This window comes from Pavona decussata, unplaced genomic scaffold (assembly GCF_977016875.1).
Source record: "Pavona decussata unplaced genomic scaffold, jaPavDecu1.1 SCAFFOLD_51, whole genome shotgun sequence".
Lineage (NCBI taxonomy): Eukaryota > Metazoa > Cnidaria > Anthozoa > Scleractinia > Agariciidae > Pavona > Pavona decussata.
Window position 1 is genome coordinate 4,250,273 of NW_028145473.1, and position 26,135 is coordinate 4,276,407.

Below are 26,135 nucleotides of genomic sequence, written 5' to 3' on the forward strand. Positions count from 1 at the left end.
GAGCAATATGGAGTGGCGGAATCGGTCATGTGAACGTCATGAAGATTGCGGAATGGTGTCACGCTAGCTTTGTCACTAGTACTTGGAAGACATCAGTACGATCTCATGCGAGGTATGTTTTTTATAGGTAAAGGTAAAAGTATATTTACTTGATGATAGCATAACTTAAAAGATATTTATAAGGAGAAGTATTTGTTGTTTACATTTTGTTACACTGATCGTTTAATGGAGTGTCATGACTATTAAAGAAGCTATTCTTCATTTCTTGGTTCTTAAGACGTTGTAATTGCTTACAAAAATCAATTCTTAGCCTAATAAATTATGTATAAAATAAATAGCAAAGTGATAGATAAAAGAATTGATTAAGAAATTCAAAATAACTGTCAATTACTCTTGTAGCTCACATAAAATCAAACAATTATTGTTTCTTTCTCAATACTCAGAAAAAATTCTGAGAAAGACAATACTGTGATCTAAAGTATCATAAAACAATTAATTTGCAAAAGTGAAACGATTAAAAAGCACTGCTGTAATTAAGTTTTGAGTTGCCCAGAAATTTTAGCATGGAAATGAACACTATACTTGTTTATGGTAGCCGAAATGCTTGAGAAAACTAGATATATAGGCCTGTCCAATCCAAGGGTATCAAGCCGTCTGCATCGAGACTGCCTGTTTCTGGCATAGTTGCTCTTCCTCCCACTATCTTGACTCGAACTGCTTTCATGGCATCATTGTGGACAAGCTTCGGCCACCAATTTCTCTGCACACATGCCCACTCCACCTCATTCACTGAAATACTGCAGTGCCGCAGGTCATCCTACCTTGATCTTGAAAATGTAGAATTGGCCGACCTCGACGATGAAACCCAGATACCAACTCACTGAAGATGGTCACCTTGGGTAGCCGGTCATCCGGCAGTCAGCATACATGTCCAAACCTGTGACCTGAGCCACCTGGTAGTGAGAAATTGGGTGCATGCTGTTACATCCTCATCATCACAAGACCTCGGCATTTGACACTCTATCTCCAGCTGACCCCCAGGATTCACCTCAAGTTTCTCAGATGGAATGTGTCAAGTCTGATGATCTGCTTCTTCAACCTAGTTCCCAGCGTCTCTCTTCTTCCCGCCCCCCTGGAGCCCCCTCTCTCGCTCCAGGGGGGCGGGAAGAAGAGAGACGCTGGGAACTAGGTTGCTGCTTCTTATAGATTGACCATGCATGTCTCAGATCCACACAGCAGGGTTGACAGTACACATGCATTACAATTTTTGTCTCCAACCTCAGTTTCTGGTTCACCCAGACCCACTTTTGCAGTTTTCTGAGGCAGCTAGCAACGCAGCCAATGTGGCGGTTTAGTTCTGCTTCCATTTCCACATTTCTGGTGACATATGATCTCTGAGGTAGCAGAACGGAGGAAGCTGAACTGCTCCACAATGGCCAGCTTCTTGCCATTCACCTTGATCTCAGACTCTCCAGTTGCCGGTTGGTTTGCCACAGCTTGGTATATCACCACAGTCTTCTTGTTGTTGGTCTTAAGCCTGAAAGCAGTACATGCAGTGGCAAGGCGGTCAAGCAAGGCTTGCAAGTCTTCGGATGTGTGAGCAACTGGAGCAGCATCATCAGCACAGAGCAGATCAGTGATGGTAGTGTTAGATACTTTTGTTCGGGCTTGGAACCATGATTGCACATTGAACAGGCCGCTGCCAAAGTGAGTATGCAGGGAAGCATAGTACAGGAGGCAGGAGAAGTACATGTTGAAGAGGCAGGGGGACAAGATGCAGCATTGCTTGAGCCCGCAGTTGACAGGGAAGCACTAATTGCAACTTGTGGAAACTAATGCAACATAAATTGATGAAATGTTTTATACTTTTTATTAAATTATGAATTATTGTGAGTCCTTTTAACAAGATGCCTATACTGGCATTTACGCGTGATGCTGTGCCTGATTTATTTCCATTGTATGCTTCGCAGATTTTTAAAGCTATCCTGGTCTATCCTTTCTTCGCAATTGAAATATTTTGCGTTAGGTATTCGAGATCATACCAGAAATTTTTTACTGAAAAGGTCATGACAGGGGCAGATACTTGGCAGATACTCGCATGCTATTCAGGGCTATTTATATTTTTTATTTATCAATTGCATTACATTATTCAAGATCATACCAGAAATTGCTTTTGAAAAATGTCATGACCCAGGCCAGATTACATATCTGACTCAAAAGACAGAAATATTATTGTTGAAGACAAAAATTAAAGACAGACAAAAAGTTTTCCTAAATGAACACAAAAACTTTAAGTAGAAATTGACAATCATTGTCTGTTGAGTGCTTCTTAGAAGTTATTCTTTCGATTTACTGCTTCAAAAGGGTTAGTAATTGTCTTTTTGAAAACCGCCAAGTGAGTCTAAAACATGTACAGTACATGTAACCAATATGGTTGCCACAATAGTCGACAAAACAACTCTTCAAGGAGAGAGCAGAATTCAATCCAGGTTTAGTGAATAAATCAAATGATGATTTGACTTCACGCAGGTAGGGAAACAGATTTTGATTGGGCCATTTTTGTTGAAGACAATCAGAACAATAGATCCCTTCTAGGAGAGAGCAGAGTTTAATGAATAAGTTAATGTGCAGATTTGAAACTACCATGAAGAAAAAAAAAGATAGCGAGCCCAATTTTAGACACGGTCTGCATGCCCTCAGGGCATCCCGCGTAACAATGCAACTCAATAAGTATCAAGACTTTTTGTCGCGTTCCCAGTACCGCAGACACGGGGTGTTGTGTACTGGAGTTCGCCAGGTTAACCGCAGTGAAGTACACGGCAAGGGCAGCAAGACTAATGCGTTTATTAGGATCAGGCTGAGCCGTCTATTTACAACACTTGCGGTGAAAACTAAAAAGAAAACAATTGTTTAAGTCTAAAGAAACGGAAAAACTACGAATTCAACGCCGTAAAAAACTAAAGGAAAGAATACATGGAATTTTACAAGCGTAACTTAGGTCTGATCTTGACTCCGGGGTTGAGAACAAGTTACTCCACGTTCTCTAGAGACTCCGTTAGAAATATCTCCGTGAACTCCTTACAGTTTGAAAACTCCTCGCAACTGAGAAACGCGCTTACACAAAAAGGATCTTAATACATGTCTTTGACGTAAAGGAAATAAAAATGAAAAAAGCTTTGTGCGGCTAGCCAAAAAACGGATATTCGGTAATCATGCAATCAATAAAATAAAGCTACAAACATAAGAGAACAAATAGTCCCTGAGTGTTGTGCATTGTTCTTGTCAGGAACGTGACACTTTTTATTCAATGTATTAAGACCTTCATATTAACTATGACACTTTTTTTCTTTTTACGAAATGTATATTTAACACTAGTTAAGAGACATGTCAGAAAATGGAAGGACACCATTGTTACAAAGGGAGGAAAACTCATTTGAAAACCACTTATATGAAGGAGATGGTAACTCAAGGGCCATGTACAAAGATACCAGTCACTCAACACTCAGCCGGTCATTTTCAGCTGAATCAGGCCAGTATGGAGGTGGAGCAGCAATTTCATATCACAACATTTGTTACTCAATCACAACCAAGGAGAAAGGTGTCAAAACAGAGAAAAAAATCATCAAAAATCTCAGGTGGGATTTATCGTATAATTTTGACTTGATCCGTAGACCAGCTAAATTAAGTCCTAACCAAAGTTGCATGCCAGTGATTAGATGTACTATAAATTTCCAGCTAATTTGCAACTTCGGCCTGGCCATTTGACCTTCTGAAATAATAACATTAAGTAAAAACAGTTTACATGTAGCTTAATTGTATACACCAAGCAATGAACCCCCAAAAGTACTGTAAGTACAACTTGAGGACTGCACAAGAGAAAAAAAATATGTCAGTTTAAGACTGATCTCTTTGAATGGATGTTTTTTGTTTATTAACTTGTTTACATGTGCATGGCCATGCCCCTCTTGCATAATTAAAATTATAAATTTGTTGGGGGGAAAATTCTTTGGTCAAACTAGTTGATTTTGATGGTCCCAACTAAACCTCACTCAGTTCCCTGCCAGCTCAGTGGTGATTATTTGGAAAAACTTCAAGTGTGAAACTACAGTTACACCAATTTTCAATAATTTATTATTGTCATTGAATTATTGAGAAGGATATATGGTTCCACTTTGAGAATTATAATTCAGTCCAAATTAAAGGGCCTTTGATTTTAATTTCTGTCTATTCATTTGCTTTAGTGGCATTATGCAACCAGGGCTGAATGCTATACTTGGACCTACAGGAAGTGGCAAAACAACGTAAGTAACAGCTCTTGTTGTTAGTTGCCAGGGTAATATGTGCTCATCACTCATGATCATTTGTAGTTGGCTTTATTGCTGCATGGATTAACTTTAAATCTGAATATACAAAATCATGCATGCTTGTTAAAAGCTATCGAAGAAAACATTCAGAATTATTGTGCTCACCAAACTCAGATTTATCTCATGCACAGTACTGGCTTTATACGCTTTAAAATCAAGAGACCTGTGGTAGTCTCCAGATCAGTAAATTAAGTTTCAAGGTCAGTTTAAATAGTTTTTGTTGGGGCCTATTTTTGCCCATATTGTGGTCAAAATGTCTTCATTAAGGGTCAAGTTTCAGTTAAATCAGCCTGACTGGTGCTGATTTTTAAACATACAGTGTAGCATTTCATAATTAAATTACTTATATTATACTGGTATGTTTTCCATTCAGCCATACTGATATGGAATCTTTGTTGGCACCCACTGCCAAGCTAAATATGGCACAGTCAAAGTTTGTGTTAAACATGCATGGACACATGGATTTCGTCCCTTTACAAGACTACTTTGCTTTACTTTCTTTAAAAACCAATTGCAATAGTACAATTTTTGTCTATGTACTGACAAAATCAGTTTCCTGCTCGAAAATATACTGAATCAAATCATTTCTAATGACTCAGAGCAAAGACATCTGAATCCATCTTGAAATTGTATGGCCTCCCTAAGATTCATGGAGAAATATGCTCCCATGAGACCAACTATGTAGTCGATCAGACTGCAAATTACATCTACAACAAGACATCACCCTCCTGGTTGGGTGCAGTGATCACCATATTAGGAACAGTGCTGACTTACAAAATCCAAGACTAAGAAGTACCTCTTGGTCAGAAAATGGTGTCCTTCAATGTCTCAGCTCAATGTATATAATCTATCCCAGTTGACAAAGCTATCTCAGTCTTGCGGTTGAACCTAGAATTTAAGCTTGTCTGCATAGAACAAACCTGAGTAACCCAGACGGACCAATACCGGCAGGTTCCTTTTACAGATCACCAGCTCACAACTACAGGTCACTGTGATAATTGTATATAAACAAGCTAAACAGGATCTCCTAGCCCTAAAAAGCTAATTCAGGCCTTAGAGCACGCTAACGCTCTTGATTTTAAACGAGTACAACATTGACCTGTGACCTGTGAAATGTGACCTGCAAAAAATACCTGTCCAGACCTATACCAGATTTGCACCTCCAAATACCACTTGGACCATTAAACAGTCTGTTACACGCACCCTTCAGGGCAGCCAATCAGGTCACAGACTAAGAGGATTAAAGGAGAGAGGAGAACACGTGCATTCAGACCTTAGATTGAATGGATACCTAGACTGTATATGCAACCCCTATGCTTAGTACGTTAGCAGTATGAAATGAAGATCATTTCCTAATTAGGAACTGTTAAGCTGAATGAACTCAATATTAATTTCAGCTTCATTTCAACTATGACTTTATGCATGTGCACGCTACTTGTTATATGTGCCCTCACCTCCATTTGACGTCTCCATATTACAGTGTAATTGCTTGAAAAATAATGAAATTTCAGCCAGGAATGGGCATAATACAATCTTAAATGGTTTGACTCTGACTTGAAAAAACGTTAAAATACAACGTTTACAACATTCAGTATGCCATTTCAAATAGAAACGTTTGGGAGAAAGTTATCCAGAAAAAGTTTCCGTAGGTGAAGAAATGTCTATTTTGAAATAACATAAGATCTACTGGATACCTCTATGTCATATTGACGTAATAGATCAAACACAAGGGAGACTGTTTCCTCCGATTTCCAACATTGAGAAGTTTGTTGGAAAAACGAGGCGCAGCCGAGTTTTTTTTAACCAACTTCGAGGTGTTTGGAAATAAGAGGAAACACTCTTTCGAGTGTTTGATACAGCTTCTCAAACTATTGATAATTCTTGGAGAAATTCGAAGCAAAAGTTCACAAAATTTTATGATAATTAAGATCACATTTCCAAACCTCCTTCACGGTAGTGATTTCCTTTGTTTTCTCTTCATGAATTATTGATGAGTTTGAGAAAGAGAAGTTAAAAAATTTAGGGAGCTTTCCGACAAAGTAATAAAAACAGTAGGTCACTGACTTAGTTTTTGAGCTAATTTGAAAAAACTGAAATTTAGAGGTCTTTTGTTGTGGAGCTGACCTGTTGCCATGGTAACCACTGCCCTGTCAGATTTAATCTTTAAGTTAACAATTTTAATTGTTAAAAAACAGAGTTGAAAAGATATTTATAGTTTGCTCAAATGATCATATACAATTTTTGGTAACCTTTCATCATTCCACAAATTTTTACAACAATGAAAACCCCTTCAGCCGAGTATCAACCTCCTTAACTTAAGATAGACACAAAGGAGTTTTCCTTGGCATCTTTGCTAAGTAATCTTCCAATTCAAATCAATCAGCAGGCTAACGGATTTTCTTGAGTGCATTTATCGGTTTTCGATTGGAGATCATCAAGTTGTTTAATATATTTTTAGGCTTCTTGACATCCTAGCTGGACGAAAGGATCGCAAACACTTGTCAGGCGTTGTCCTTGTCAATGGACTCAAGCAACCTGAGAATTTCAAGTGTATCACAGGATATGTTGTACAGGTTGGTGAGAGCGTAAATCACAGTCCAGATGTCACTATTAAAAGACACTCGCATTTTTATTACAAAGCATTGTTTCTCTTTCAGGAAGATGTTGTGATGGGAACACTAACTGTGCGAGAGAACTTGCATTTCTCTGCATCCTTGAGACTTCCAAACAGGCTGAGTAAACAACAGCGTAAAGAGAGAGTGGAGGCAACTCTTAGTGACCTGGGCTTGTTTCATGTTGCTGAGTCAAAGGTGTGTTCGTGTTGTTCAAAATTAAAAGTTCTTGAGGAATGCTTTCCCGTATGTAGTAAATTTACCCAAGATGGTGCATCACGCAAATCAACATTAAATGCTTCCAAGTTGATTTGTACTACGTTGTACTTAATTTTTTCTCCACCTTCTTTTCTAAAAATTGCGGAAAACTTCCTTATTTTATAAGCTCCCGCATTGTTAATGATGTCCTTGAACGGTGCTCATTTATTCCACTGATTAAACTGATCTCTTCTAGTGTGACGATAATTCCTTGAATTTGCAATTGTCAATCAGGTTCCTTGAATTCAAGTGTATGAAATAACTCTGAATGTTCATTTAAAACTTTTTACTTTTCTTGTTGCAGATTTTTCTTTTTTTTTTGGTACGTGAATCCATTACTGAAGTCACTGCACTATGCTTTCTAACTTACCAGACAATACAAAGATCAAAATTTAGATCACATCCGCTTTCTCTGTTTGCGATTGGTATTTTTTTATTTTTTTATTTTTACATTTTTTTACCGTCAGGAATCTTCTATTGTTGCGTACAGTGAGATTACGATTAAACGTGTTGACTATGTGATGTAAGGCGCCTGCACACTAATAGCATGTTTGTTTATTGTCAGGTGGGAAACGAGTTTATTCGTGGTATCTCAGGAGGTGAGCGTAAGCGTACTAACATTGGAATGGAGCTGATAATGTCGCCATCAGTTTTGTTTCTTGATGAGCCAACCACTGGACTGGATGCATCTACAGCTGTGTCTGTTGTTCAGCTTCTCCAAGGGTAGGTGGTTGCGTACGAAGGATGCTTTCCCATAACAAGGACACTTGCTTCTATTGTCAGTTGGGGTTCGTTAAGTACCCTCCCCTCCGCCCTTTAATGGGGTCACCTGACACCCTCTTATTAAGGGTAGGAGTGAATTAGGAGGGACAGGCATATCATCCTAAAATGTTCACACAACAGTCACCTCAAGGAGGTTTGGGAGCAACTTGTCTCACAATTACCGATTGAAAGCACTGTAATTTCCCTTTTTATCTTTCGGGTGTCATGTGAAGTTCCTTGAAAGTGATCACAGATGTAGACTGTTTATTTACGTTACTTGTGTTACAGAGAGAACTAGAAGTTATCGACCAGTTCACTTTGAATATGTGACGGCTTTATCTTTCGTAGGCTTGGTCGTCGTGGCAAGACAGTGATAATGTCCATACACCAGCCTCGCTACTCCATCTTTAAAACCTTTGACACCATTTCACTGCTGTCTGTTGGCGAGTTTGTGTACCAGGGCCCCGCAAATGAAGCAATCAAGTACTTTGAGGAGATAGGTGATGTTTTGGCCGGTATAGCTTACATAGAGGGCTGAATTTCAGCAGCTGAACCGGAGAAAAATGAGTAGGAAAGCCATGAAGATTGAAACTAGTATATTGCAAAGTACAGTTGCCTGCTAGCGTTCCCTTCACGGCTTTGAGGCTCATTTTTGCGGATAAGAAACAAAAGCTTTTCCCTTATCCAAAAAATACTGCCTGCCAGCACTTCTGGGTGTAGTTTAATATGACCAAGTAAAATGATAATTTTATCTCATTTTTATTTTTAGTCCTGTGGCTTCCATTTTGGCATATTCTGATCTGCAAACATAACAAACCAAGTATGAAACAGACATCTAAATCCTAGTTTAATGGCCTTAGCTCCCACGAGTCTCCTGTAGCTCAGTGGTAGAGCATCCGAACTAGTAATCGGAACGCGGGTCGGAAGGTCTTAGGTTGGACTCCTGTTGAGAGAACTCTTTTTCTGAGTATGCCTGTGTCACTTACTGAGAAAAAAAAAAACAAGATGAAGATAAACCTGCGATTTTGTGAAAATCTCAATTCGGGCGTAAAACAGTAAAATCAGCTATAATCGTCCTTGTGGACTGTAGTTAGTTGAAACAAATCACAGTCACATCTGATATTAATTTCATGCTGTGATGAATCTGTTTTCTTTTTCATAGATATTTACAATGACAACTCCTTTTTTTCTTTTCTTTTTTTCTTTTTGTTGTGTAGGATTTATTTGTGAGGCGCACAATAATCCAGCGGACTTCTTCATGGATGTTATTTTCGACTATGAGGCCGCTCACCGGCATGGATTGAGCGACAGCTCAGGTACATTGTCTCCCTATATAAATCCGGCCAAATATCAATTTCGTTAACAGAGTAAAAACAAACCACATGGAATCCTGAATTGAAGTCCCTTCCACCTATGTGCATGGCCAGATGTCTCAAATAGTTTGAAGCCTTGGTGAATGGCTTTAACCAGAAAAAAATGATTTATTCATGATAACTTTCATAAAGAAAATAAAGCGGGATCAAAAGTGTTATCACGTGACTGGTCACGTGACAAATTAAGAGAACTGAAAATGATGCGTATAAAATATTTGCAGCCCTTCAAGTTTGTAATGACCGTCCATAGACCCTATGCAAAAATGGGTGGCATTTTAATTTTTTTTTGTTTGAGATTAACCTAACTTTTAAGACCAAACGCATACTAAGAATATAGTCCAGGCTTGGAGTCAGGTAAAGAACGTCTTTATTTTGACCGAGAGTTAGCTGACGCAACATCTTGTACGCAATACTAGAATGCCGCTCATGTCACGTGCAACTTGATACCATATTAGGGCGAATGATACTATAACAGGTAACTTAAGAACGTTTCCGAGCTCAAATTACGGAAAAAGCAACTCTCGCCTGGAGTAAGTTTGTTCCGCCCGATATTTCTCTTATTAAGACACCTTACGCCTTTACAGCGTAGTCTGAGCAGACTAGGGAACGACTCAAATAAGGCGTAATTTAATGCAATGGTCCGACCGTTGCTAGGCTGACTTTGTTTTTAGTTAAAAAAAAAATTCTCAAGCCAATTTCATTTTTATTTTCCATTGTTCCAGATTATCGTTATGAATCTGAAATAGGAGAAAATAAAAATGAACGTCTTTTGAAAATTTCAAACCAAAACAAATTTTTAAACGACAACATAAACCTTATCTTACAGAAACTACAGTGCTTTCGTTGGAAGAAGGGCATTCTTCACTCAAACCTCATTTGCCTGAACTGTTCAGAAATTCACAGCACGCGAGATTTATTCAGCAGACAACACAACCAATTCTGGAGGAATTCTCCACCAGCCTGCGTACAGTGGGATTTTCTGAAGAGGAGAAAATTACCTATGCTACTTCCTTCTTTAGTCAGGTTTGCTATTTTTTTAATCATCAAACTGTCTTCATTCCTCCTTGTTTGTCTTTGCTTGGCTTAGTGTTTTTGGCATAATATATTTTATTGGAATCCAGTTGTCCTATGTATATATAATATTTTAGGTAAAACAGTGCAATACAAATGGTGGCGTGTACGCTCTGATCTTAAAGACAGGGCAAAACATTCTGCTTCCGTCAGCTGTTAAAAGTCACTTGCATTTTTTTTTTTCATGTTTCTTAGCTAATGACCGTGTCTGGACGAGCAGTAAAAAACATCCTCAGAAATCCACAGACTTCAGTTCTACAGGTAAGAAAAATACAAATTTGACTTTTATCCTTAGACCCACACCTCCGTGCCAGGGCTTTTGTAAACTTTCGATGAGAATGAAGAATGTGCGTGCGTTCACGAGCGTCTGGCAACAACCTTGCCAGAAGCGCCCTGTGGAGCTGCCTAAATAAGAAGATGTTCTGGCCATGTACTTCCAGCCATTCTGCTGCCGGTAAAAACTTAACGTTCGGGCGTAATATGGTGCCTAACCCTACACTTAACTCAGTGCTAAAGCTTTTGTCATGAGACTGATTTTGGAGAATACACAGACGCCAAGGTAAATGTTCAGATTGATTTTATTCTCCTCAGAAGTGAGTGTTCTCAAGGTACAACATGAAATCGGAATATCGTTTACAGAATGAATATGGTTAACAAAGCGGCTCCATTTATGTCAAATGGTTAGGTTAATTAGCTGGTTTGGACTGTAAACGCTATCCGTTTGCGAAAAGTAGTTGTTTTCCAGCTGCTCAGGGTTCCACGAATAAAAGAAACAAGGTTCATTTCACAGGTGAAAAATTTGTAAAACTTATAATTCCTTAGCCAATAACTTAAACTAAGTTTGTATCGAAAAAGATTTTAGTTTAAAGCTGAAGAAAGAAAGAAAATCAGTGTAGCTGGAAATAGTAGAGTTAATAACAACCAACTCAAACTGGGTGTCAAGTTGCGCGAGTGAACCAAGATTTTTTAAAATGAGGGTGATGCAACTCATTGCTTATGCGAGTTTCGGCTGAAAGTGCGAGCGGTCCCGTATAACACCTTCCGAGGAAGCAATTAGTTTTGTATAAGCGTACTTACATTTAGGTTTTAAGACAAGTTTGAATTGAAAAATGCTGAGAACTCAGTTTCTATGTTTCGAAGATCCTTACAGTACGACCATTATAATTTTAGAATCCAAAAGCAAAAATTGAATACAAGAAAGCGAATAAATATTTAAGCTTACAACGAGGAGTGAATATAATAGAGTGAATAAAGCTAAATATTATCTTACTTTTTTTAACTGAAAGAGTTTTAGAATTTCTAAGAATAAGCCAAAATATATGTTTACACTTTGTGAAAATTTAAAGACAATAAATAAAAGACTAAAATCGATTCCGGTTATTCATATAGATTTGTTAGATATTTTGTTGCAAATGGAATGATTGATGTTAACAGGTTCGTCAAATCATGTAAAACACCAAAGTGAAATCTTTCTTGGCTTGCGTTTGTGGTATGTTTCTTATTAGTGGACCTACGATATTGACAAGTATAAACCGGAGCGGACTAACTTTCGCGGTCAAAATAATCTTCTTGGTAAAAGATGTGCTCAGGAATCCCATCCACTATTTGATTGAAAGCGGTCATATTGGACACACGATTGAAGTGTGCATCCGTGGAACTCGGTATTACCAGCAACTCTTCAATTCTGGGCACTCTGTGACCGACGGCGACAAGGAACACTTCTGGTCCTAGTGTTCTGATCTTTATGGCTGTCCATGTCATTCTTTGTAGTTTAGCCGTGTCATTTGGGTTCCGTTCAGATGGCCCGTCAGTTACAAGGACTACTCGCTTGCGGCTGCCGGCACGAATCCCGGAGTCACGGTTCAGCAACAGCATGGTTTCTGTCGTCTTTAGAGCGCTCAATATGTTTTTCTTACCTCCTTGATACTGTATTTCACCGATGTGTTCAATGGCAGGCTGGTGAACAACAAGAAAAGAGCAGTTTGTTCAAATCGAAAAGTGATACCTTGTTTTTGCCGGGGACACTCACCACAACTTGAGCCGTTATTTCCTCTCATTGTTACTCTGGCCCTGAAGAAGACTAGTGATACTAGTTGAATTATGGGCACAAACAAACAAGCCCTTTGCTGTAGTGTCAGCTCTGCAATCAGTGTTTTTTTTTTCTTACGACAAACTGCCACCCGTAAATCATTGAAGGTTTCTGTCTTGGGGTAATAGTTGATTGGTCAGTTAAATATAAGTGTGATTGGCCAGTGTTTGTCAGTTTGTCAGTAAGGAGAATTCCTGTGTCAATCACTATGCTTACCTTGGATGAGTTAAAATTGAAACTAACGGAGGCATTGGTACCGAATGTCACCGCAGCGAACGACGACTCTGGGTCGAATCTTGTTACCAGACTCTGCGCTGCGGTGACACTAAGTTTGAAGTCAGCTATGGAAATGGAGTCAGACGAGTCGAGAATAAACACAATGTCATAGTATGGAACGTAACGCCTCCCTCTAGAGTTGTCATGGCGATCAAGCAGATATTTCATTAACTTTTTCCTGGTTTCTTCTAGAGGTGGGATGGCCTGAAAACCTTCAAACAGAAGAACGGTATTTGCACAAAGTCGGAAAAGTCAGCGAGATACTCGTTTCAGTCCTCTTAGCCTGGTGCCAGATGACTGGAAAGGTGGTCGTTGTGGGTAAATTTATTTCCCCTATTCGTGGTATTTGTGGTCCATTTTCTTTTTAAATGTCGTTTACAACTGACTGATTTGACCCTGATATGTCATCCAAAAATGATAAAGAACGCTCTCTAACGGCAATCAAGAATAAGAATCAACCTGTTGCCGAGACCAGACCCACATGATCACAGTTCAGTAGCTTTTTATATTAATTGCTCACAAATTACATGAAAATGCATTTGCATAGCTACATATACGTAGTTTCATCTGCGTATTGACTTATTTTGCATTTAATTCCTAAAAGCATTGCCTAATATCTCCACCCGCACAATTGTAGACGTCAGTTTTGAGTTACGGAAAGTCAACGTGAAAAGCACTATGCAAACAACCAAACGACAAGTTTTAGGTGACTTCAGACAAATGCGATCGCTTCTCGATGTGTTAAAATTGTTTCCATACAAGTGTCAGCCTAAAGGAAGCTTAAACTGTATGATCTCTTCTGTGCATTGACGAGATATCTACACAGATAACTTGTAAATAGTATATCTCGGATGTCTTCAAAAGTGGGCATTTCTGCGGCTAATATCGGCGGCGGAATTAAGAGGTTTTATTGTGTTTCTACTATAAAAGACGCGTAGCTATCATGAAACTCGCTGCCATCAAACAATCATTTAACTTCAACAAATTAAGCAGTGTCGCATTTTTTTTTTAATTATTTATTTACAGAAATACTTACTCTCATAAATGTCCTCTGTTGTCTCCCAAAAGGCCCCTCGGCCATAACTCACCTCCGCAAAGAACGAGACCACCAACAAAATCAATGACGTGTTCATTCTTCCAGACTTCACTTTAACCAGTTCGTGTCTTACTTCAGAAACGGAACCTTACGGGTAAATATGGGCGATAAAAATATGGAAGGTTTGAACTCTTTCAAGGTTGAATTTTAGATCTATTTATACAATGTTGAAATTTAAGACGTGAGGTCAAGACTCGACATTCTTTGGCTTTTGAAGAGGTTTATTGCATTTTTTGATGTGTGGGATCGATTGCAAAGAAAATAGTTTGTCCCTTTTTGTGCCAAACATCACACGTGAAAGTTAAATCAGCTTAGAGTGAAGGAATTTGTGAGGCTCAAATTTGTTTTGTCTGTTCTGGTGCTACTGTTTCTTATAACATAGAGGGCAAAATTGTTTAATGCTGATTGGTCGAAACAGGGGGCATTTTTTCTTAATTTTCCTTTCATCGCGGGCAAAATTACTCACTCCTGATTGGTGGAGGGCGAAAATTCTTTCTCCTGATTGGCTGAGTGCGCCATTTCTACATTTAGTTGGTTTTTCTCTATTTTGTGCACAACAACAACGAGTTCTTCAGGTTCTTTGGAGTTTGACTTTTTAATCCGGATGGTTTGTACCAAAAATACTTGGCAATCAACTGCTACAGCTATACTGAAAGGAAATTCCTAAAGGTGAACTTTCGTTTCTTACAAAAAACAGCAAAAATTATTTGTGTCAAAAGCTTAAAACTTGATCGGATTCGTTTGGTTGAAAAACTGAAATCATTCATGACGACTAAGTGTTTTCAGTTTGAGCCGTTTTGATGTGAAATAGGGTAGAGATTTGAAGCATTTTGGTCTGAAAGTCTGAAAACGGGTATGGATTTTAGAGACCCGGTTTGAAAATGGGTATGAAAAAAAAGGTTACCGGAAAATTACATACTTTGGTCAGAAATAGGGTCAGGCTTTGGAGAACCGAGGCGCACACACCACCAGAAATACCGAGGAATATACCCCACCCCCCTGGCGTATTCCACCACTATCGCTAAAGGAATTTTTTTTTTATCAGCTAACTCTAGCTAGCTGTTTTAGACAAATAATCAATATTTATTAATAACATTTAATAGTTACATTAGTTCTTGAATTTATAAATTCAAATGTATCTTCAAACTAATTCTACTTTCAACTGAAGATGGTCTTTGCACGACCGAAACATGTCTTGTAAACTCAAATGTGTCGTTATTCTTATAAAAATTGTTGCTAGTCTGCTTCTTTCCAGATCTTTTGGAAATTTATTCTGATCACTTTAGCAACTGTTTCCATTTGCTAAAGATTGTCAGCTGGTAAGATTAGTTTGTTTCTTTGTCGTGTTAAGCTCGCCTCTTTTTCTGTTTTCGTACCACTCCTAAAGTTGTCCTTTGGGTGCAGGTGCAGTCCCTGTGCAGTCCTTGCAATCCCAAGTCTGGCAATCCCTGTGCAATGTCGTACCTAAAGCTAAAGTCCTAAAGCTGTCTTTTCGGAGCAGGTGTACGCCCGCGGTTACGAAGCACATTACGGATCGCACTCCCCAACAAATTTAAATTTAATCTTTAGAATCAAAAATATTGTTTTCCTGCTCTGGAATCATTATTTTAAAATATAAAAAATATAAAAATTCTGTACTCAGAGCGCAATTAAATTTTTTTTTAAGTGTGATATTTCGTTCGGATCCACCGAACTTCGTCAGCCACAATGCAAATTTGAATGTTAAGAAGGGTTATATAATGGACCCAAGGGAGCTAAGATGGTGTCATAGATTCTGGCTAATTCGAAGCCATTGTCTCTGTTCAAGGAGGGCTTACGTAATTTTATCTCAATTGCCTCCCTTATGCGGCGTTTGAATGTGTTACCTTCCGTGGCAAGAACTTTTGTTTTGCTGGAAGTCACTGAATGACCCGTGAGCTGGCAATGTTCATAAACAGCTGACGAATTCCTGGAAAGATATTCCTTTACTCGAGTTTCTAATAACCGAGAAGTTTCGCCCACATAATCTTTATCACATTGTTCGCAATGGATGTGATAGACTGTTCCACACTTTTTAAGATTTTCCGTTTTGTCCTTAACATGAACTAGTTGGGATCTTAAGGAATTGAAAGGCTTGTGGACAAGTGTAACCTCGTGTGATTTGAATGCTCTTTAGAGGCATTCCGAAGTGCCCTTGATAGACTGAAGCATAAATTCTCTTCTCGTTAACAGATTCCTCGGGATCTCTCGAATCTTTATTTGTACAAAATCTGAAGAGTCGTTTAGTCGTTTGCAGTGCGTGATAACAGCTCAGTCAAGAGCCCTTTCTCCAGTACTTTCCATGCATTTAAACGTTAGCGTGGTGAAAATAAAAAGGCGCCATGATCTTCTTTCACCCGAGACTTCTAAACTAATCGCAGTGCCTTCCCTTCACAACAAACGTAAATAATGAAATAAAGCAATTAAAAGCAGTCCTGCGTCAACTGCTACAAATTATGGTTCGGGTTCGTTTCCCGGACACGGCGTCATATGTTGCTTCAATTTGTTGTTGGTTCTCGTCCTTGCTCCGAGGTTTTTCTCCGGGTACTCTGGTTTTCCCCTCTCCTCAAAAACCAACATTTCCAAATTCCAATTCGATTTGGAAAGTTTCCTCAATGCATTGACACATTTTATAAAATGAGGATTGTATTCTTTCGTTGTCTCAAGGAGCGGTTTATTGATTACACTGCTGTTTTTACGGACGACGAAGGAGCTCTCTTTCTAATCTCATCTCCACATCAAATCGAGATTGTTGCCGAAAAACCTTCTCGTCCTACACTTTTTAGGTCAACCGCTGACCTATCGCGCTGGTGTTTTCGTTTTCATAGGCTTTCATCGGGGAAGAATATATTATTTTAAATTACATGTTGTGCACACAGATTTGACCAGTAGGCAAAAATGAAGCGGACATATCTTGAAATTAGTCTTACCTTTTGACCATTTTGAGGTTATCAGTTACAAATGTTTGTGTCGGAAATATCCTTATTAACGCCTTCATGGGGCATAATAATTTTCATACACTTTCTGAAGAGAAGCAGAATCCAGCCCTTTCTAGAGGTTGGCTGTTGTATCCCTTTTGATTTCATTGATTCAAATGAGCATATGTAGACTCAGATAAACAAGAGATGGGAGAACACCTGATTCGTGATTATGAGTATAAAGTGTGGTCCATTTATCATATTCTTTTCTTTGTAGTTGTTCAAGAATAATTTATGTGACCGGAAGCATTATTGGTAAATTTAGGAGTCGACTGGACTTTACCAGTTTGGAGAGGAGAGCACTGAGCAAAATGTTTCTGCAGTTAAATGAGACATAGTCACATGGTAGTCTAATAGTCACATATCTATTTTCCACAGTGTGTTCAACGTTATTTCTAACAGACTCACTTTGGTGTTTGGATGGTTGCATCTCTGATATGCCTTAATGTGCGTGATGCAGTTGTGAGTCATATGGGCCTATATTGATTTGAACTATGTGACTGCGTGATGCAGTTCTAGTCAAAGACCCACTCCTTGCTCACCAGGGAGTCTCCAGTAGCTCAGTGGTTAGAACATTCGACTAGACCACGGAGGTTCGGGGGTTCAAATCCCACCTGGAGCTCGGATTTTTTTCCGAGTTCCCCATGATGCAAAAACTTATGATGTGTTCAGTATTACACAGATATCCAGCGACTTATTAATCTCAATCCAACTTCATACTCACTGCTTACTGAAAATGACAATGTTTGATATGTTAATTACACTAGAATGCAATGATGTACAGGAAATAATAGGCCTGATCACAGGCCAAACATATAAGCTGAACGTAAAGGTACTCAAGCTGGTGACAAACAAGGCTCTTTGCCTTTTTGTGATTCTTAGTTTGGCCTAAACGTTTTTTTTTATCCACAGCTTTTCATAATGATTATTTTTGCTCTTATTGTTGGCGCCATTTATTATCAAATGAAGAGAGATGAACACGGAGTACAAAACAGGTCAGTGCGTAGTAGAGATCTTATTTCTTCGTTTTTCTCTGTTGTTATTTTGTTGTTGCTTTTGTTTTATTGCACTTTGTCTTTCCACTTATATAAGGGTTCCTTGAACGAATTTCTCTGCTTTCCCCCCTTCCTATTCACAGTGCATGCATAATCAACCAAGTCCCCACCTCCTGTCTTACGTATACATCTTCCCTTTGTTATGGATTGTTGTTGTACTTTATAGGGTGGTGTACCTCGATCATTTCTTCACTTATTATCAAAGTTCTAAGTTGTAAAAAAAACCCTCCCCGCCCCCGCCATAATAAAAAAATGTTTATTTATTTGTTTATTAAAAGAGTATGCACCAAAATAAAGCGTACTATCATAATTAGATTCACAACTTTAAGTGCACGCTGTTGATATATTTTATTGACTCGTACAACTTTCAGAGACAGGTAAAAACTGCAATTTTGTGTCCAAGCTTTCGTCGCGGATATGGAATATCAGAAATTGATACACGGAGGAGGTAAACTTTGAGATGTGACAGAAGCGGCTAAATTGTACATTTTTACTCCCTTAGAAGTCAACAACCTTCAGCGAGTTATGAAATTGCAAAATCTGCTTCTGTCACGATTTGCCACTAGGTTATGTAGTCTTTTAACTTAGGACTCTTCTCAAGCTGAAAACTTGGGCAAAAATATTGCTCTTCGGCTATTCTAACTTTAGTAGCTAAAACATCACCACAAAGCGCGATCCGTCTGCAAAACGAAAACACCTACCCCAGAAATTTGGCTTAAGAATTTTTTTATGCGCAAGGGTTCTGGGCCAGGCCCCAGTTGTTCAAAGGCCGGATAACTTTATCTGCTGGATAAGGCACTATTCAGGGTCTAAAATATACTTCACGTTCAACGTTGTCCAAGGTTTTCGTACACTCCCAAACTTAACTGTGGGTAGAGTGTGCATATTCGCTTGTACAAGAGGAAATACTGAAGTCTTTTCCCAGATTGAAACTGTCGGATAGTGACTTATCCACAGGATAAAGTTATCCAGCCTTTGAACAACCGGAGCCTGATTAGAAAGGACATTTACAGGATAAACTTAGTTTGTTTTTGTTTTTTTTTTGTAGAGTCGGTGTGTTTTTCTTCTTGGTAATGAACCAGATATTTGGAAACCTGTCAGCGGTGGAGTTGTTCATCAAGGAAAGACCCATTTTCATGTTAGTTTTACTTTCAACTGATATTCCAACCATCGTTTGCAGGAGGGTTTTTGTCACTGTTGGTCTGCTTGTTTTTAGAATTGAGGTAGCTTATCGTTAATTCACTTATTCAGTGAAACTCACCTAATGAACAAAAGGACAAAAAGGAGCCTGGACGAATCATCTTAAAGAACAACAAACGGATGACTGAGGGCATTATATCATAACATTTCTCTTGACTGTGAATACAACTCCGTTATCGATACCATAGCATGGGCTCCTGACCATAGTTATGTCAACCTTAACACTCACAAACACACTGGTTGAAAAGCTAGTTTTGTTTTTGACGTTGTTTTGTTTTTATATTGACAGTCACGAGTCAGCCAGTGGCTATTACAGAATCTCGGTGTATTTTTTGGCCAAAGTTTTGTGCGACCTCGTTCCATTGCGTCTTGTGCCCATCACTGCCTTCTCAGCTATTGTATATTTCATGACAGGTACATAACAATAGAGCTGCTGTGTTGTATTGTCGATCTGTGGCCCTTTTCAAACGCAGTTCGACTCTGTAGCGACTTTAGAGCGACGACTGATTCAGACGGCGTGCTTTTGTTTTCCAATTATTTTACAAGCTAATTCTAAAAAACAGATTTATACTGTACCAAAACAAGGCTTGAGGGCCTAAAGATGATATTCGCGAGGATTAAGCCATAAACCTTTTTCACGTATCACTTGTTTCCCTACATGGCGCTTTGAGCCATTCACAAGCGCTGTTAAAACAATAAGTAATTTAAACATTAGGCCCGGTACATGAGTGGACCGGCGTATAAATCAACTGTCGCTCCTGTGTCGCTTAATGCGGCTGACCCTGTTGACCTTTTAAACGACGTTTCTGCACCAAACTAAAACTGCCGTTTTGTACCGTACCACAAATTATCCCGGAGCCTACAAATGATCCCCAAACTGAACCGCAAATGATCCTTTGAAAAGTGAGGGGGAGCGAGGACAGTAGAATTTTGTGGAAAGTGGAATCGAATTGTAAAAGTAATAGAGTACTAAAGTGTGACGTCACGCTACATGATATTAATCAAGCAGTGTTCTGTGACTGATTTCACTAGTCAGCTTCATGGATTGAAAACTCAAATTTTATTGAATATATTAAAACAAAACAAAAAATGGCCGAATAAAACAGTCGATAAATTCTGGCGCTGCCAAGGATAACTTCAGTGACCTCTCTGAAGACAGAATCATACTTATTCTTACTTGATATCTCCGGGGATACATCCTCGGAGACCCTGGGACAGTCAGTCGGGTCGAGACGAGGATTTCACGCGCGAAATCGGGACAAACGAGATAGCCCCTGAGAAGCTGTCGCACTGCAAGTCCTGATTTCGCTGCGAAATTGATGTGCTGACCCCAGGTCTCCGAGTATGTTGTGAGGACAGCGTGTGTGAAAATTAAAAGCGTAGCTTTTTGATCATTGAAGTTTAATCTGCCGCGTACTTAGCAACAATGAAAGTAAAAAAAAAAATAGATCCAAACCTACCTCGTGTTTGCCTTTGCCCTTTTTTGTCCATTAAAATGTATTTGACGCATAAGCAATTTGCGTTTTTGGTTGTCGTTTTGTCACATTCGTTCCTATCATCAAAAATCCGCGCTATACGCAATGTTCTTGGGATCATTTGCGGCGCAGTAGTACCAAACTGATTCAGACGCCTCTCTTTCACTGGACTTAAAACATCAAGTAGGCTCGACGCATGAGTGGAGCGGTGTCTGGATCAGGTCTAAATTTTTTTTTTTTTTCTGGATCTTTTCTGTTGTCAATACTTAGCACCTGACGAACTCATTTCATACAAATTTACTTTTCCTTTCCTCAAACCAATTTGTTCCTGTTTGGGAACGATCCTGATGTTTATAGTGGTTTGTTAATTATGAACGCGAATATTCTATTCTGATATCACAGGCTGATACCAATGTTATTTTCTCATTGCAGGTCTTGACAGTGATGTTATAAAATTCCTTATTTTTACATTGACGCTTATTTTGACGTCACTGTGTGCCTGCAGTGTGGCTTTCTTTGTTAGTGCATGTGTACGGACGTTCGCTATAGCAAACCTCCTGATTGCTCTTCCTTATGTTTTTATGATGGTAAACAAAGCCATTTTGTTTTGTTAAAAAAACGCTTTCTTATTGACGTTATTGTTGTTAAAAACGAACAACTTTCAAATGACAACAGTTTTTCTGTTTTAAACAAACAAATAAATGTAAATAAACCCTATGACTCTCTATTCAGTTGGTGATGTTGGAGAACTTCTCGAACTAACCCAGTTGCTTACACCATGTTTTGATTCTGGGTCACCATTCTTATCATAAGAGTCAGTCCGGGTTATATTATTAGCAATGAACGATCCATGATTTTTCGGATTGAATCAAGATATTTTAATGATCCACTAAAAACCATTAAAGTTGTGACTGAATCTTAACTTAGAACCTGTTAGTAGTTTGCACTCCATCCCAGAAGTGCTTGTGGAGCAAGGTTTTGGAAGACATAGCGTTTATTTACTTCCCGTGGCTTATTTGAGTTTTTTTGGTTTTCACACGCAAAAGGCAGTTTATGAGTTTTGTGAATCAGTAAAATAACCAGTCTTCCTTTTTGCTGTCTTTTTACAGGTATTTGGTGGTGTACTAGTAAATCTAAACTCCATACTAGATTGGCTGTCGTGGATAAAATACATCAGCATATTTCGCTATGCTATAGAGGTAATTTCGCAACAGACAATAGGCAGTTGGCCCTGAAGGAGCTGATCGAAAGCCCAACACGTTGTATCAGTAGCTCGTTTCATGCTTATAAGCGGTCCCTGAACGGCATGAACGACAGAACGAGTTGCAAAAACAATGAAACTAAACTTCCTGTATTTTGCATTTTGTTGTTACACACAATTGTTCACTACACCATAATGAAATTTGAAGTTCAATTCATCACTATGTTCATTACGTATACCCTGATCTCATTCCCGAGAGAGCATGGTGCGTAGCATGTGTTTCCGGAGGATTTTTTGCAGCATGACCAACAGAAACGATTGCTACGTAAGGTATCCCCAAGGTGCCCACAGCAACCCTGTGATTGAAAGGTTTGGACTGAAAAATTTTCAAGTGAAAATTTCTTTTCCATTGTTTTTCTAGGCACTTGAAATAAATGAACTTCATGGCATGACGTTCAATTGTTCCGCGAGCTCCACACAGTGGTATGTATACTCGAATGGAGTTTTTTGCATAAGGGCTTTCAATTCTATTGATATTGAATAAGTCGCTTACGCCTGTTGTTGTGAAGTCTTAGTAATGGTTTATCGTTTGAATGATAGTATGGATGGTGATTTTTGTGTTGATGCTGTTTTTTATATACATATGGCGGAATACTGTGTTGGTGTATCAATGAAGGTGTACGGAGTGTGTCATTAGTGTTGTTTTGGAATACTCAATAGTAGAGTGTCGATCTATGAACAAAGGGAACAGCAGTTACTTTTTTCTTTTATTTTTTGTTTGTTGTTGTTTTTCATACTTTTATTCCGAGATTTCTGTTTGTACGTATTTCGACATGAAAACATGGGCATATCATGATCCCTTGATTTCGACGATGATTTTATTTTAATTTATTTATGTTTTGACTGCAGCATTAAGGAAGGTGATGATTATCTGAAGTTGCAAGGCATTTCAGTGGGTAGCCTGTGGTACAATGAACTGGCGCTGGCCGTCATGACCGTTTTACTGATGCTTTTCGCCTACATAGCTTTGAGGCTGATCAAGAAGGAAAAGTGAAGTGGTTCTGTTACATGGAAGCGTCCTCGACTGATGTCCGACGGACTACGGATGACTGTAACTAGGGCACTTTAAGTGCACTCCAGTGACGTTTTCAAAATCGGAGCTTTCTTCCTCTCTAAAGCTTGCACCTTGATACAATATTGGAGGAACTGTAATCAGGAATGACGTTTACTTTCAAATTACCATAAACAATTCTAATTCGACTACAATTTAGTGATAAATAAACATAAAACAGGCAATGTCATAAGCTGCTGGTTAACACGGAAAACTCAGAACATAAGCACTGTGAGTGACAGCATTTTAAATCACTCTCTAGGAAAGCAAGAATTGTTTGTTTGTAACAGGGGCGTAGCGTGGTTTTTCCGTTTATGTATGCACAGGAGGGCGTAGTGAACGAGCGCCGAAGGCGCGAGTCTCTTGGGGGGTGTGGGGTGTGACACATTCTTGCGCTTGTGTTTGTGGAGTATTGCCTCTCTTTTCAGTCTCATCATGCCGCGAATACTGCGTTCGGCAGCGTAGGTTGACACAAGTGTCTCGACCATCACCGTTTGTGTGACTGGGTTTTGAACTCTCGTATTAAAATGAATAGTGCAATATTCACACAGTTTTCTTTTCGTAACTAGCAGCAATAATAAAAGAAAACTCTTGCATGTGTGTAAGACGCTTTTTGCCAAAAATCTTTAAGTAGATAAGTAAATAAGTCAAATAAATAAATAAATAAATAAATAAACAAATAAATAAATAAATAAATAAATAAATAAATAAATAGATAAATGAATAAATAAATGAATACGCACGGCGTACGTGCGCATATGGTCGCTACGCCCCTGTGTAGTCAATCACGCAACGCAACGAAAGGCAACTTATAGTAAGATGTAATTATCAAATCTCATCAGTCTATGAAAGAAAAAGCTGTTTGCAGAGAACAAAATAAAGCGCTTTACTCGTGCATAGGCCAGTTGTTTTTACCCAAAACTGTTGATTTCGAAAACGCTTTAAACAAATTTTGAAAGAATTTTCAACTTCACGTAGCACTGAGTTCGTTTAGCCATCCACTCAAAGTCTTCCATTTTCCTTCTGGAAAGAAGAAGACTCAGTCGGAATATCGATCACCTTAGAGTCAGGGAATGCTAAATCAATACAGTAAGCATGTGTACTGTGGGAAAAACGAACAAGATAACAAGGCACAATAAAGCCTGGTTTTCACTAGGACAGAAGCAGAAGCATAAACTCCGTTTTAAAGGCTGGTTTTCACATATAAAGATAAGCAAGTGACAACACTAGCTACATGAGCACAAGGACAGACGCATGCGCAGAAAACCATTTCTTGACGGAATTCTCGATACCAGCTCCCCTCAATGTTAAGCAAGATGGCGGACGAAACGGTTGACTGCCTTGTGCTTGTGAAGAACAGAAGGTTTTGATCTGATATTCTTGTGTTTGTGCTTATGCTTTTGTCGCGGCCTTCCTCACTGGCGCACAAGCACCTTGTGCTTGTGCTTGTGTTTGTGCTGTTGGCACTAGTGAGGACCGGGCTTTACTTCTACTCTCTGTTTATTGTTTTTAGTGGATCAGATGAATTGAGAAAGAAATGTTCCTCTATAGCGTTGCAACCATAAGTATTAAAACATGAAAAAACGTTTTCGTAATGTTTGAATTTGGCTTTTAATTTATTTGTTTATGACATGTTAAGTTTATTTTTTTATAACATGTAAACGGAAGAACAACTAAACAAATCAGAAAGTAAGCAAACGCCCAAGAAGAACGAGAAAAACGAAAAACCGGATGAGCAAACAGATAGACCGGGGTAACGATGACGGTCCACCGAGCGCTCAACGGAAAAAAAAGAACATACGAGTACAAAACTGGATGAACAGCTGAACGATCGAGAAGACAGCTCGTTTGTTTGCAACCTGAAGTATTTAAAGAGATCGCTTTTCCTAATGTTTTTAATACAGTCTTTAAAACCTCTATCCTTTCGGAAGGAATGTGAGACGAAGTGCTTTTATGTTAAGCTGTGTTAAGTTAATAATAACAATGTTACGCACGTATTTCAGTTAGTTCACCGAAATAAAAAATACTCGCACTGAAAAGTATCCGCGGTGACTCAAGTAGAGTAGTCTGAAGAAATTAAGTTCTGCATCTTTGCTAATGAATGATTTCACTTGTCACTTGCGCCCTGTCCAACTTTTCACTGTGTTCTGGTTTGATGCTCAATTAACAAACTTCCACAAGAACGCAAGAAGAAATCAGTTAAAATCTTGAGATTTGCTTTACACACCGGCAATCAGCAAAAAAGAAGAGAACTGAATTTCTGCAATTAAGCTTTAATACGATTTTATAACAAAAACCTAGAACCCCAAACCCTTATAAATTAGTTTCCATTTGCCTTCAGTTCATAAAAAAAGTAACAATGAGAACGTCTTAAAGTGGCTTACAGCTTCAACGCTCGCACATTAGCCGTTTTCACACTAGAGACGGATAATCCGTCTAGACGGATAACCCGCCTGATACATTTCCCGTCTAGGTGTGAATTCGAAGACGAATTATCCGTCTTAGACGGATAATTCGTCTTCAAAATCTGTCTAAATAGACGGATAATCAGACGGATGAAATCAGACGGATTTCATTATCCGTCCAAATTAAAGACCGTCCCGTTTTCACATCAAGACGGATAATCCGTCTCTAGTGTGAAAACGGCCATTACTACGCCATTAGCAACAAACTGCGCCTACTTACAAAAAGGTCTGTTTACATGGAGGGCGGGCCAACTTTTCATAAATTTCTTTACAAAACACCCGCCTTCCTTGGCCACCCTGTCTGCTTGGCCGGGTCAATCGCCTGCCGCCCGGGCGAGCTATCTTTTTTGCATGTAAACAGTCATGCCAGGGTCACTGGGCTTACCCGGGCTGTGTTACGCTTGCTTTTAACTCAAATGCGAACTAATCGCTGTTTAAATTGATAACTTTTAAATTGAAAGAGTCCCATTTTTTCTTAATTTGTTACGTCTGTTATTAGAATGTTAATTCTTTATACAAACGCTTTTTCCGAAGTTCGGCTGAACTGGCAACAGTTAATAAAAGCTAAAAGATAACACTGTAAAGGTCGAAGACTGTCACGAACTGTAGAGAATGTTGTCAGGCAAATTTCTGTGAATTTAGACTTAAAAAACTCGTTTTGAGGTAAGATGACTTCGATTATTGACGGAAGAGTAGGATTTATTTTTGGAGCTTTTATTTACTGCCCTTTT

At 38.8% G+C, this 26,135-nt stretch overlaps 2 protein-coding genes across 2 annotated transcripts; one reads left to right on the forward strand and one right to left on the reverse strand.

Annotated features, from left to right (window-relative positions):
• The first annotated feature begins 15 nt into the window (after positions 1 to 15).
• Positions 16 to 24,525, forward strand: LOC146481163 (broad substrate specificity ATP-binding cassette transporter ABCG2-like). Its single transcript, XM_085108809.1, has 17 exons — positions 16 to 112; positions 3,376 to 3,635; positions 4,242 to 4,301; positions 6,823 to 6,937; positions 7,022 to 7,174; positions 7,800 to 7,957; positions 8,345 to 8,496; positions 9,214 to 9,312; positions 10,196 to 10,392; positions 10,636 to 10,701; positions 17,810 to 17,892; positions 19,001 to 19,090; positions 19,442 to 19,566; positions 21,060 to 21,214; positions 21,737 to 21,826; positions 22,250 to 22,311; positions 22,738 to 24,525. The coding sequence occupies exons 2-17, from the start codon at positions 3,385 to 3,387 to the stop codon at positions 22,880 to 22,882; spliced, it is 2,001 nt and encodes a 666-aa protein (XP_084964935.1). The 5' UTR covers positions 16 to 112; positions 3,376 to 3,384; the 3' UTR covers positions 22,883 to 24,525.
• On the reverse strand, positions 11,223 to 16,115 carry LOC146481164 (integrin alpha-X-like). The gene is made up of 3 exons (XM_085108827.1): positions 13,842 to 16,115; positions 12,746 to 13,017; positions 11,223 to 12,396 (listed from the first exon to the last, which is right to left on the reverse strand). The coding sequence occupies exons 1-3, from the start codon at positions 13,936 to 13,938 to the stop codon at positions 11,983 to 11,985; spliced, it is 783 nt and encodes a 260-aa protein (XP_084964953.1). The 5' UTR covers positions 13,939 to 16,115; the 3' UTR covers positions 11,223 to 11,982.
• Positions 24,526 to 26,135: the final 1,610 nt, after the last annotated feature.